The sequence below is a fragment of the Crotalus tigris genome, unplaced genomic scaffold (genome assembly GCF_016545835.1).
Source record: "Crotalus tigris isolate CLP2741 ecotype Arizona unplaced genomic scaffold, ASM1654583v1 scf7180000017614.5298720, whole genome shotgun sequence".
Lineage (NCBI taxonomy): Eukaryota > Metazoa > Chordata > Lepidosauria > Squamata > Viperidae > Crotalus > Crotalus tigris.
The window spans coordinates 1,830,669-1,842,718 of record NW_024096513.1 but is presented as its reverse complement, the minus strand read 5'-3'; the positions used below and the strand labels follow the sequence as shown (position 1 = coordinate 1,842,718).

At 46.0% G+C, this 12,050-nt stretch overlaps 1 protein-coding gene across 27 annotated transcripts in view; it reads left to right on the top strand.

Annotated features, from left to right (window-relative positions):
* MACF1 (microtubule actin crosslinking factor 1) overlaps window positions 1-12,050 on the top strand; it is a 223,520-nt gene that overhangs the window by 61,951 nt on the left and 149,519 nt on the right. For all 27 annotated transcript variants that reach the window (XM_039328010.1, XM_039327991.1, XM_039327917.1 and 24 more), the window contains exons 2-5: window positions 1,539-1,600; window positions 2,290-2,379; window positions 8,988-9,065; window positions 10,987-11,079. In XM_039328010.1, coding sequence (XP_039183944.1) covers window positions 1,539-1,600; window positions 2,290-2,379; window positions 8,988-9,065; window positions 10,987-11,079 — 323 coding nt within the window. The remainder of the gene's footprint in view (window positions 1-1,538; window positions 1,601-2,289; window positions 2,380-8,987; window positions 9,066-10,986; window positions 11,080-12,050) is intronic.

Sequence of the window (12,050 nt, the reverse complement as noted above, 5' to 3'; positions counted from 1 at the left end):
GGTACTTCATTGCAAGCTCTCTGCATGGTTCACTTCCAGCAAGCAGGTTGTCCTGGACCAATATGGTTTTTATGTTGGCATAAGAAACAGTCCATGCCAATTGTTTCTCATGCCAAGCTATTCTCCTATCGCTCTGGGCTTCTGCTGTACTAGTTCAGAACTTTCCAAATATTCTCTGGTGTAGATGAGCAAGCTGAGATTTGAATGTGGGCTTTTGGTGAGATTTCTCTTATCTCTTGTTTCATTAATGCTGGCTCTGTGATTAGCAGACATTAGGCAGCATAAAGACATATATATTTGCCTAAGTGAATCTAAAGGTGTGATGTTTCATGGAATATATCGGGAAGGTACTACCTGCTCAGAGGACATTCGTAGAAACCTGCTGGAAGCCTTTCATGTGTGATGTTATCAGTTGGTTCCGGTGCTCATGGAGTGAGTAAACAGGGAGGCCGACAGGCACTTGCCAAAGGGGTTCCCGAGGAGGAAGCACTGAAAATGAACAAAGGAGTAATTTCTTGAGTAGCTGCCAGCTGCAGTATGACCTAAAAGCTGCCAGATGTCCTATGCAGGTGATTGTTTCCCCTGGAGAAACACAGACAGTAGGGGGAATATAAGGTAGCAAGTTTCCTGCTCACTAAATGAAGGAATAGGGAGAGGAAATGGTCATCTTCCGGGACAAATGGGAAGAGGAGTTCCTAACAGATTTTCCTTACAAGTCAGGTGATAACTAGTCTGAGAAGAGAAGGAAAAGCAACATTTTCCCCCCCTACTGGTGGAGGGCTTTCCTTTCCTTTGTTTTTTTTAAATGATCTTGGGGTTTACATGATAGCTTTTGTATATCTCCCACCTTGAAATATACCTCAGTTTTGGGGGAATTGCAATCTGAGGCTTGCCTAAGGCGTGCAGGTTGTCTCCTTGATTTAAAGAAACATTAATGGATCAGTTTGCTTGTTTGTTTGCTATTTTTATATTTATAGAAATGTAAAATTTGTATCCTTGAGACAGGAACTCTTTGGAATATCTCCCCTGATATGGTTTGTACCCTTTTGCACTCGTTTATAATCCCATTGCTAAAAATGTGCTCGTAGGAAAGTTGAATTCTCCTCTGTACCCTGAGAGCATATTCTATGATACAGGAAGCACTTTGTGGTGTATTACAGGACTTCACAGCTGCATTTGCTGAGCTCCTGACTTTGCAAATGACTTTTTCAAACATGGCCTTGCCTTGCTGTTCTTTGATTCTGTCTTTCCCGATATGGTGAAACAAAAGGCAGAGCCATCTAGTAAAAATAAATACATATTAAAAAAAGATAAAAGTATCTCTGTTGAGAAAACAGCCCCAAATCCTCTATTGATTGCAAATAGGCCTATATAACTGCAGCTCTCTGGGAAGGGGCCCGGGGGCTGGAGGGGGGCCTAAACTACCTGTAAAAGAGGCTTTGCTTGCAACCTACAATAGGGGAGCTTGTGGCTTTGTTTATTTTCTCAGATGACCGAAAAGCTAATTTGTTTGCATTTTCTCTCTTCTCATTTTGCAGATGAACGGGACCGGGTCCAGAAAAAGACCTTCACAAAATGGGTGAATAAGCACCTGATGAAGGTAGGCGCTATACACCTTGGATTCCACTAGATCTGCTCTTTTTTTTCCCCTTCCCCCACCCACGGTATTCATTTTCAAAGCTGACACAGAAGAATGTTGGCATTCTGCTGCTGGATGCTTTTCGTGCAAGTCCAGGAGAAGATTTAATACTGTGAGTTAATTCTTTAACGTGTGCATGCTCCCAGCTTTGGATATAGTGTTGTGTGAATGAAGATTGATCAACACGCTAAATCAGGGGTCCCCAACCCCCGGTCCGTAGACTGGCACCAGGCCGCAGCATGCCAGCATCCGGGCCGCACAAACAAGTGAAGCCCCATCCGCGGGATGCAGGCAGCGCACGAAACCCGGCCCCCTCTGGTCCGTGGAAAAATCTTTCTCCTGGTGCCCAGCAGGTTGGGGGCCTCTGCGCTAAGTAATCAGATGGCTGGTCTTCAGTTCTTGCATAGCAGATTTCCCTCCTCCAGTGAGAATCACTCCACACTCATGTTTCCCAACCATGGCAGCTTTCAGAGGGGTGGACTTCAACTCCCAGAATTCTCTAGCCAGTTTTGCTGGCTGGAGAATTCTGGGAATTGAAATCCACCCCTCTGGAAAGCTGCCATGGTTGAGAAAGATTGCTTTACACATTTTCTTTCTCCATGCAGTCCTCAGCATCTGCATAGCTTTGTCTCTCTGCTCTGCTCCCACAGGTGCGCAAGCACGTCAATGACCTCTACGAGGATCTGCGAGATGGTCACAACCTCATCTCCCTGCTGGAGGTCCTTTCGGGCGTCAAGCTGGTGAGTTTCCAAGATGCCACAGTGGAAACAATGGGCCAGATTAAGGCTAAGACATGCCCATGAAGAGAAACAAAACCCTCACACCAGGAGATTGAAACAAATGCAGTTTCTGACAACCCCTTCAAACGCGACCCTCAAACTTTAACACCAAAGAAAATATTTTTAAAATAATGTTGATTAAAACCAAAGATGGCAGATAAGAAAAATTATTTAAAAAACAAACTAAACTTGAGTGTAGCAGTGAAAAAGCAATGTTTCCCAACCTTCTGGGCATATGGACTTCAACTGCCAGAATTCTTACCAATTGCCTTTTGGCTAAGCTCAAGTGTAGTATCTTATCAATGGCCATACTGGCAGTGGAGTTCTGGGAGTTGAAGTCCACATACCTAGAAATGGCCAAGGTGGGGAAACACTGAGCGAAAGGCATGATAGGGGGAAAAAAATCTGGACTGCCCCCCTTCTCTTGGCGTCTTAAGCATGTCCTTATATTTTTTAATGGTTGATCCTGGATTGAGTTGCCATGTCTCTGCTCACCCTTAGTTTCTAACCATAAAATTATTGTTAACTGGTTTTAATTTCAGTGAGTCTTTCATTTGGAAAAGGGCTTTGAGGCCATTGAGCCTTACTCCTGGTTATGCAGAAATCCAGATGGAAGATTCCCAGGCAGAGGGTTGCCCTGCTACCTCGACTCTCCCTTCCATTGTGTTGACTGCCAAATTGTTATTAAGATTTTTTTCTACTCCCACTTGGAATCTGCAGCTTTGAATCCATGTCCTTAGTGAAAGAAAATGGATATATGGGGATCTTTCACATGTTTGAAACATGCCATCATATTCCAACTCCCTTTTCCTCTTCTGAGGGATAAACGCTTCGAATCTCTCCTCACAAGGTTTTGTTTTTAGTTCCCTGGTATCCTTGTTGCCTTATTTTCTGATTTGTCTGAATGTGTGAAGCCAGAACTGGACCCAGAGAAGTCTGACCAAAGCAGAATGAAATGAAACAGTGACTTTCCATCCTAGCACATGATGTCATAGCTAGGGTTAGGGTTACATCACCATGAACTCAGAGAGCAAAATGGACATTACCAACAAACTCGGAGTGCTTGGGTATAGTTAGGAGGGCACTGACTTTTCTAGGCTGCCCTATCTATGTTTCCTGGTAAAATACATGGGAAAATCCCATTGGAAGAAAATTCCACTTAGGGTTAGGGTTAGGTCACCATGAAGTCATAGAGCAAAATGGACATCACCAACAAACTCGGAGTGCTTGGGTATGGTTAGGAGGGCACTGACTTTTCTAGGCTGCCCTATATGTTTCCTGGTAAAATACATGGGAAAATCCCATTGGAAGAAAATTCCACTTAGGGTTAGGGTTAGGTCACCATGAAGTCATAGAGCAAAATGGACATCGCCAACAAATTCGGAGTGCTTGAGTATGGTTAGGAGGGCACTGACTTTCTAGGCTGCCCTATCTATGTGTCCTGGTAAAATACATGAGAAAATCCCATTGGGGGAAAATTCAGCTTAGGGTTAGGGTTAGGTCACCATGAAGTTGGAGAACAAAATGGACATCACCAGCAAACTCGGAGTGCTTGGGTATGGTTAGGAGGGCACTGACTTTTCTAGGCTGCCCTATCTATGTTTCCTGGTAAAATACATGGGAAAATCCCATTGGAAGAAAATTCCACTTAGGGTTAGGGTTAGGTCACCATGAAGTCATAGAGCAAAATTGACATTGCCAACAAACTTGGAGTGCTTGGGTATGGTTAGGAGGGCACTGACTTTTCTAGGCTGCCCTATCTTTGTTTCCTGGTTAAATACATGGGAAAATCCCATTGCAGGAAAATTCAGCTTAGGGTTAGGGTTAGGTCACCATGAAGTTGGAGAACAAAATGGACATCACCAACAAACTCAGAGTGCTTGGGTATAGTTAGGAGGGCACTGACTTTTCTAGGCTGCCCTATGTATGTTTCCTGGTAAAATACATGGGAAAATCCCATTGCAGGAAAATTCAACTTAGGCTTAGGGTTAGGTTACCATGAAGTCATAGAGCAAAATGGACATGTCCAACAAATTCGGAGTGCTTGGGTATGGTTAAGAGGGCACTTACTTTTCTAGGCTGCCGTATCTAAGTTGCCTGGGAAAATACATGGGAAAATCCCATTGCAGGAAAATTCAATTTAGGATTAGGGTTAGGTCACCATGAAGTCATAGAGCAAAATTCGGAGTGCTTGGGTATGCTTAGGAGAGCACTTACTTTTCTAGGCTGCCCTATCTATGTTGCCTGGTAAAATACATGGGAAAATCCCATTGCAGGAAAATTCAGCTTAGGGTTAGGGTTAGGTCACCATGAAGACATAGAGCAAAATGGACATTGCCAACAAACCCGGAGTGCTTGGGTATGGTTAGGAGGGCACTGACTTTTCTAGGCTGCCCTATCTGTTTCCTGGTAAAATACATGGGAAAATCCCATTGGGGGAAAATTCAGCTTAGGGTTAGGGTTAGGTCACCATGAAGTTGGAGAACAAAATGGACATCACCAACAAACTCAGAGTGCTTGGGTATAGTTAGGAGGGCACTGACTTTTCTAGGCTGCCCTATGTATGTTTCCTGGTAAAATACATGGGAAAATCCCATTGCAGGAAAATTCTACTTAGGCTTAGGGTTAGGTTACCATGAAGTCATAGAGCAAAATGGACATGTCCAACAAATTCGGAGTGCTTGGGTATGGTTAAGAGGGCACTTACTTTTCTAGGCTGCCGTATCTATGTTGCCTGGGAAAATACATGGGAAAATCCCATTGCAGGAAAATTCAATTTAGGATTAGGGTTAGGTCACCATGAAGTCATAGAGCAAAATTCAGAGTGCTTGGGTATGCTTAGGAGAGCACTTACTTTTCTAGGCTGCCCTATCTATGTTGCCTGGTAAAATACATGGGAAAATCCCATTGCAGGAAAATTCAGCTTAGGGTTAGGGTTAGGTCACCATGAAGACATAGAGCAAAATGGACATTGCCAACAAACCCGGAGTGCTTGGGTATGGTTAGGAGGGCACTGACTTTTCTAGGTTGCCCTATCTATGTTTCCTGGTAAAATACATGGGAAAATCCCATTGGGGGAAAATTCAGCTTAGGGTTAGGGTTAGGTCACCATGAAGTTGGAGAACAAAATGGACATCACCAGCAAACTCGGAGTGCTTGGGTATGGTTAGGAGAGCACTTACTTTTCTAGGCTGCCCTATCTATGTTTCCTGGTAAAATACATGGGAAAATCCCATTGGAGGAAAATTCCACTTAGGGTTAGGGTTAGGTCACCATGAACACATAGAGCAAAATGGACCTCGCCAACAAATTGGGAGTGCTTGGATATGGTTAGGAGGGCACTGACTTTTCTAGGCTGCCCTATCTATGTTTCCTGGTAAAATACATGGGAAAATCCCATTTCAGGAAAATTCAGCTTAGGGTTAGGGTTAGGTCACCATGAAGTTGGAGAGAAAAATGGACATCACCAAGAAACTCGGAGTGCTTGGGTATGGTTAGGAGGACACTGATTTTTCTAGGCTGCCCATAGCATTTATTTTGATCTGTGTCCTTTGAAAAGATAACATTTCTGCTTACTGCTGACTTGGGGTGGCATGGCTAGGGGATGGGTCACACAAGTGGTAGAGCAAGGGTGATTTCAGGTCCCTCCAGAAGACTCCCCCCCCATAGGTATTTTGGCTTCCTGAACAGATGCATTAAAGAGCTTAAACAAAAGTGGGACGATGTAACTTTTACTTCTAACAGGATAGATAGTCCTTTTCCCATGCTCCCAGTCTGATTCTGTTCAATGTTGGAGTATTATTTTCACTGTCAGGGAATTTCTCCTTAGTTCTAGGTTGCTAAGGAGAAATTTCCTGACAGTGAGAACAATCACTCAGTGGAACAGCTTGCCTCCAGAAGTTGTGGGTGCTCCATCATGGGAGGTTTTTAAGAAGAGATTGAACAGCCATTTGTCTGAAATGGTATAGGGTCTCCTGCTTGAGCAGGGAATTGGACTAGATGACCTCCAAGTTCCCTTCCAACTCTGATGATGACGACGATAGTTTCAGTAGGGCCTAAGTGGTCCCTGTCAGTGTGCTGTGAGAAGTCTTCCAGGAGGGCAGAGAGAGTTGTCTCTTTACTTGTGTTTGGAAGTTGTTTAGTTGCCTGACAAATCAAGCTTCCCATTTTCTCAGCAAGTCTCTCCAGTTCTGAAGAAGTTTCTTCCTCAGAGGTTGGACTGCCGGCATTGAGTCTCTTGCTCTTTTCTCTTTGCAGAGAAGTCTTTGGCGCTCTTCTAGCAGGTCCTTCTTGTCCAGGCTTCACTGTTAGGAGAGCAATTATGGGGGTCAATAGTGAGAGTTCTCAAGTCTGTGAATTGCGTTTGTTGAACTGGGAAAAAAAAGGGACAAAATGTCCATTTGTGGAATCGGCCTTGAAATTCAGTGTTTTGCTGAGGAAAGGAGAAGACGCTCTCTCTTTCTGCTGCATAGATTTATTGTTAATATTTATCCTTTTGTTTGGTGTGTGGAGAGGAGCCCCCTTCCGAAGAAAAGATGCAGAGAAGGTCTGAGGTAGAATCTCCAAGGTGTCTGCAGCAACCGATTGACTCTGGGAAATCAACTGAATTGTTGGGAAATGGCTCGCTGCACTCAACTCACTTGTCCACACAACTCAGTTCTTTTTGTTTCATAATAATTTTATTAAATTTTACAAAACGTAAAAACTAAGATTAATAGTCAAGAAATTCTTATATTTTTTACTGACTCCCAAGGAAAGTTCTTTGCCTCTCAATCCTTTCCTTTTTTTCCTTTGCACACAAAGCATGTTTTCTGCCATCCAAAAGGTTTGATCCTAAACTGTTGCAGCAGCAGCAGCAGCAGCAGCCCTAAGGGCTGTAACTTTTGGATCTGACCAAACATTTTCCCCTCCCTGATGGCTCCCTTCTGGAGGCTCTGGTGAAGAGTGGCTGCGGAAGACCTTGGAGGAGCTGTGCATTTGAAAATTCATTTTTAGTCAGCTCTTCTTGTGTATTTGTGGAGTGTGGCATTTTTCTTTCTTTGGTGTGTGTCGTTTAGTACTGTATTGTCCATCCTATTTACTAGCACAAGGAAACCGCAGGGCAGAAGACTCTTTGCTTGCTGAAAGTCCCACCCTGGAGTCACTTGGGCAGTGAAGAGTGTGAGGAGGAGGAGGAGGAGGATACAGTAGGTCAAGGCCCATCCTGGAGCAACAGTAGCAACTGGGACACATTCCGATAATCCAGAAATACCTCAGATTTCAGGCAGGACTTCCAGCATCTTCTAAGAAGCAGGGAAATGACCAAATGAGCCTGTGTGACGGCATCTTTTCCAGGGCCTTCTGGTTGAATTTGTGGGATGAAGACAGGTGGTTCCCTCCCCCCCCCCAGGATTCTACTCTGGAGCTGCCTTTGTAGCTCTGTGTATGGGTAGATCACCTGCCCAGAAGCTGGATGTCTCCAAATGCTGCAACCAAAGGAAGGGAAGGATCCAGTGGAAATGGGGGAACAAAGGGAAGGAGTGGCCACCCACATTTCATACCCTGAGAACCCCACACAGTTGGCCACGTGTTAGGCTACCCCGGAGACTCCAAGGCCCACCACTCTGAGGCATCCAACAAAGCAAGGGAGAAGAGCGTTTTTTCTTTGCTTCCCTTTTACAAGGTCACCCTTGGCGGCTTGAATCAATGTTGATGTTGCCAAGGATAAAGCAGGCAGGCTGCTTCTCCTTCAGAGGGACCACAGACTCCCTTTTCCCCTCCCAGAGGCTGGAGTGGGATTTCACTGAGGACTTGAGGGCTGTGAGGAAATCACTGGATTATCTGGATGTGTTTCTGGTGTCGGTAGGTGGAGATGTGTGAAGAATACTAACTCACGGAGTGTGAGCGCACAACGGTTTGCCCTTTTTGCAGGTCTTGCACACTTCCACAATCTTCTTTTGTTCCCAGATTTGTAACCGTAGGCCAGCCCTCCTGAGGCTTCCAGGTGTGTTGGGAACGGGGTTCCAAAATTACTAGTCGTGTGTTTGGGAAGGGAACGCCAGTAGGTAGCCACCTGTCAGAGTGAAGATTGTGGGGAAATGTCAGGAGACAAATCAGGCAGAATGTTTTCCTCCATGTGGAGAAACAGACCCGGATCCTTCCCAGGAGAGTCTCGTGCTCTGCTGAAGGAACATTTTGCTCTGCAGACTGCCCGCTCGCCTGCCTTTCACACCAGTTTGCCCCCTTGGTGCTCCTGAGAGAGAGAGAAGCGTGAGAAGGCAGAAGAAGTGTAAGGCCGGGCAGAAAGGAACTTCACAGGATCCCCAGGTCCTGCCATTCCACTTAGTCCTGTCCTGTAAAGAGCACCCCGTGCCTGTTTCTTGACCTCAGCTGCCACTTTGCGCCAAAGAAAATCAGGGTGCAGTTATTCTGAGTTTCTTTCTCGTGCTTCCCTTTTCTCAGGAAATCAGGGTGCAGGTAGCACCTTTTTTGACTCCATAAATGAGCAGGACTCTCCTCCCCTGGACTGCAAGAGCAGGAGGCGTTTGCCTTCCTCTGAGAAGGGCTAAGCTCCTTTGTCTCTTTTCCAGCCTCGAGAAAAGGGGAGGATGCGCTTCCATCGCCTGCAGAACGTGCAGATTGCGCTCGACTTCCTCAAACAGCGACAGGTAAGCCCTGTGCCCCCCCCAGGAGAGGAGACTGTGGTGCCTCCCCCCCCCCCGTTCTTAACCTTTCCTCCATTAGTGTCCTGCAAAAGACGGGATTCCCTTTGCTTGTTACACTTGAGGGAGGGGAGAAGTTAACTGAGTTTGCCTTTTGACATGGAGCCACCTTACATGCTTAGTTGAGCTTGGGAATGAGGGCCTCACTTCTTCCCCTTTTTGTCCCCCCAGCAGTGCTGTGAGGGAGGCCAGGCTGAGAGAGAATGGCCATCTGAAGCTCCAGAGTGATAGGAAGGGATTCAGACCTGTCTCACTTCTAATTTGTCCACCATCACACCACCTGCCTACTACATCCACACCTCCCCAACCTAGGGACCCAGACAAAATAGTCATTTCTGGATAGTCTTCAAAACAAAATTAGAGGGGCCTGTTAGGCAAAGAAGGATGTCTATATTGAGGAAATGAACATATAAATGCACCCAGAGACAGAAATGTTGTGTGCAAAAATTGAGTAATTTGGAAAACCACACAGGAATATGGACCATTTGAGAATCCAGATTTAGTCATTACAAAAAGAAATGTTAGAAGATGCATGAACAAGAACAAGTTGAGAGAGAGAGACAGAGAGAGAGGAGGCTTCCGCTAAAGATTGTGATCCTGAGGAGGAATGCAGGCCTGACTGCTTGGCAGGGGGCTCTCCTTAAGCAAGCCAGCTGCCACTGCCCGAGAAAGCTGTCCGCATGGCCAGTCCACAATACAGCCAGCCCTGACTGGGAGAGCCTGAGGAGATGACAACCTGTGCAGGCCAATTTCAGAAAGTGTCACAGCATCTATCTGCTCCCAGTAGTCTCTGACATACAGCTGTAGTGGAGCCTGCCCATTACAGTTAGATGTCACAGTGGTTGTAAAATGGATCGGTCATGAGACCGACCCAGAGTGGCCTTTTAGTAAAGGCAGGGGTTGTAAAGTTCATAAAGAGAATGCTGTAGTCATTAAGTGAGGAACTGCCCTAACTACGGCTGGGTTGCCGATTGCCTGAGGTTTGGCCGTGTTATTACAGGAGGGAGCCGACCATTGGAACTTCGATTCCGCCTTGTAAGTCAAGGTCTGTCTGTGTGGCCAAAGGCTCCTCGTCTCTCCAGGGAGAGATCCCGGACCTTCTGGGCCCTGCACTGCTGCCCTTCCAGACAGACCCCTCAGCCGAGGGATGTGCTCGGAAGGCCTCTTGATGGACAGCAGAGTGAGGTGGAGCGAGGGATGTTCCAGGTTCCATTCCAATCCGGGCCCAAGTCGCTTCCCCTCCCTGTTTGCCTCTTTGCAGCACGATCCAGGTGGGGAGGTTCTCACGAACACAAGACCCCATAAGCTTCTGGTTCAGATTTGTGAGAAACCTTGGCAAAATGTGTTGGGTGTGCTCTGTATACATAGGAGAGCATTATGTGGCTACGTGCAGCATATTTGTGTGAATCGTTCTATCTAAAAAATATTTTACTTACAAGCGGTATCCTTCCCCCAATTCCATTAAAATGAGGCACTGTGTTCTTTCCAATGGTTGGCTGTGTAGGATGTGTGTCCAGCACATGCAGGTTTGCATTCTATAAGGTCTGCAGGTTACTTCTTGGAAAGATAATCCTTGGGATGGAAATGGGATAAGAAATCTTTGTGACCTCATTTGCATGCTGAGAGATACAGCAGAGATTAGTTCTTGGGAAAATTAATGTTTAAAAGCTGTAGGGCCTGAATGTTTGAAAAGTGTCACAGTGGAAGCTTTGTAGGAACGTGACTGTTTGGAGCATCTAAAGTATGTTGTGAAATTAAAACTCAGGTGCATAATGAACAATGAATATATTTCAGTATTTTACATGGCACAGCTGTCGGAGCGGTCCCTGTGGCTCTGCCTGATCTTCCTCTTTGGTCCCATTTCCAGGTGAAACTGGTGAACATTCGTAACGATGACATCACCGACGGGAACCCGAAACTCACCCTGGGTCTGATCTGGACGATTATCCTTCATTTCCAGGTAAGAGCCTGGCTTTGTTCGGGAGGGGGGGGGAGGAGGAGGAGGCCTGAGGTGGATTCTCTGGCCAGTTAATCGCCTTTCCCGTCAGGGAGAATAAACAGCTTTCCCGTTGGTGGTTTCCGTGATTCACTCATTACCTCTGCTTCTGTTAGGAGCTCCCAGATCATCCCTGAGGTGGTCGGGAAGGGGTCTTTCCTTTAGGCGAAGTTGCCTGGCTGTGTGCAGTGGGTGAACAATGGGCATGCTGTGTTTTGGGGAAGGGGTGGCTGCAGTCCCACATTGCAAAGTAATTACCTTCTTACTACATTTAAAGGCTCAGAGAGGAACCTTTGATTCCATGTTGGCTCCTGGCAACTTCCTGGATTAGCAGTTTTTTTGGCAAGAGGTTCAGAAGTTGGTTTACCATTGCCTCCTTCCTAGGGCTGAGAGAGAGTGACTGGCCCAAGGTCTGGCTTCATGCCTAAGGCAGGACTAGAATTCAGGGTTTCCCAGTTTCTAGCCTCGTGTCTTAATCGCTACACCAAACTGGCCTTTTAACAATAGAAGCACACTGAATATCAAGGCAGAGATTAGTAGTTAAATTGCTCCTAAACACGGAAAGATGCCTGAAAATCTGAGAGTTTCAAATAATTGGAGCAGAGTCTTGCTGCTCAGCAAAGAGTCGTGTGATTGTAAGCTTGCAGGCAGTCCCTTTCTCCCTGAATCCTCATTAGCTAGAGCTGCAGTAGGAGATTTAACAGAATAACAGAAGAGATGACACCAGTCTCTATTTTTCATGAATTTCTTGGTGAGTTACAGCCTCAGAAGCCGTGGATCTCCGCCTAAAAAAGGAAGAGTAAAGGGTCCACCTCTTTCTTCTCCTCACCAGGCGTTGTTTGCGAGATCTTTCCATCCTGTCAAACATTTCCCTGGGTCGACTTCTCTGCTACGGAAGGGACAAGGGATGGAGAGACGGGTGGCTGGCAAGGAGC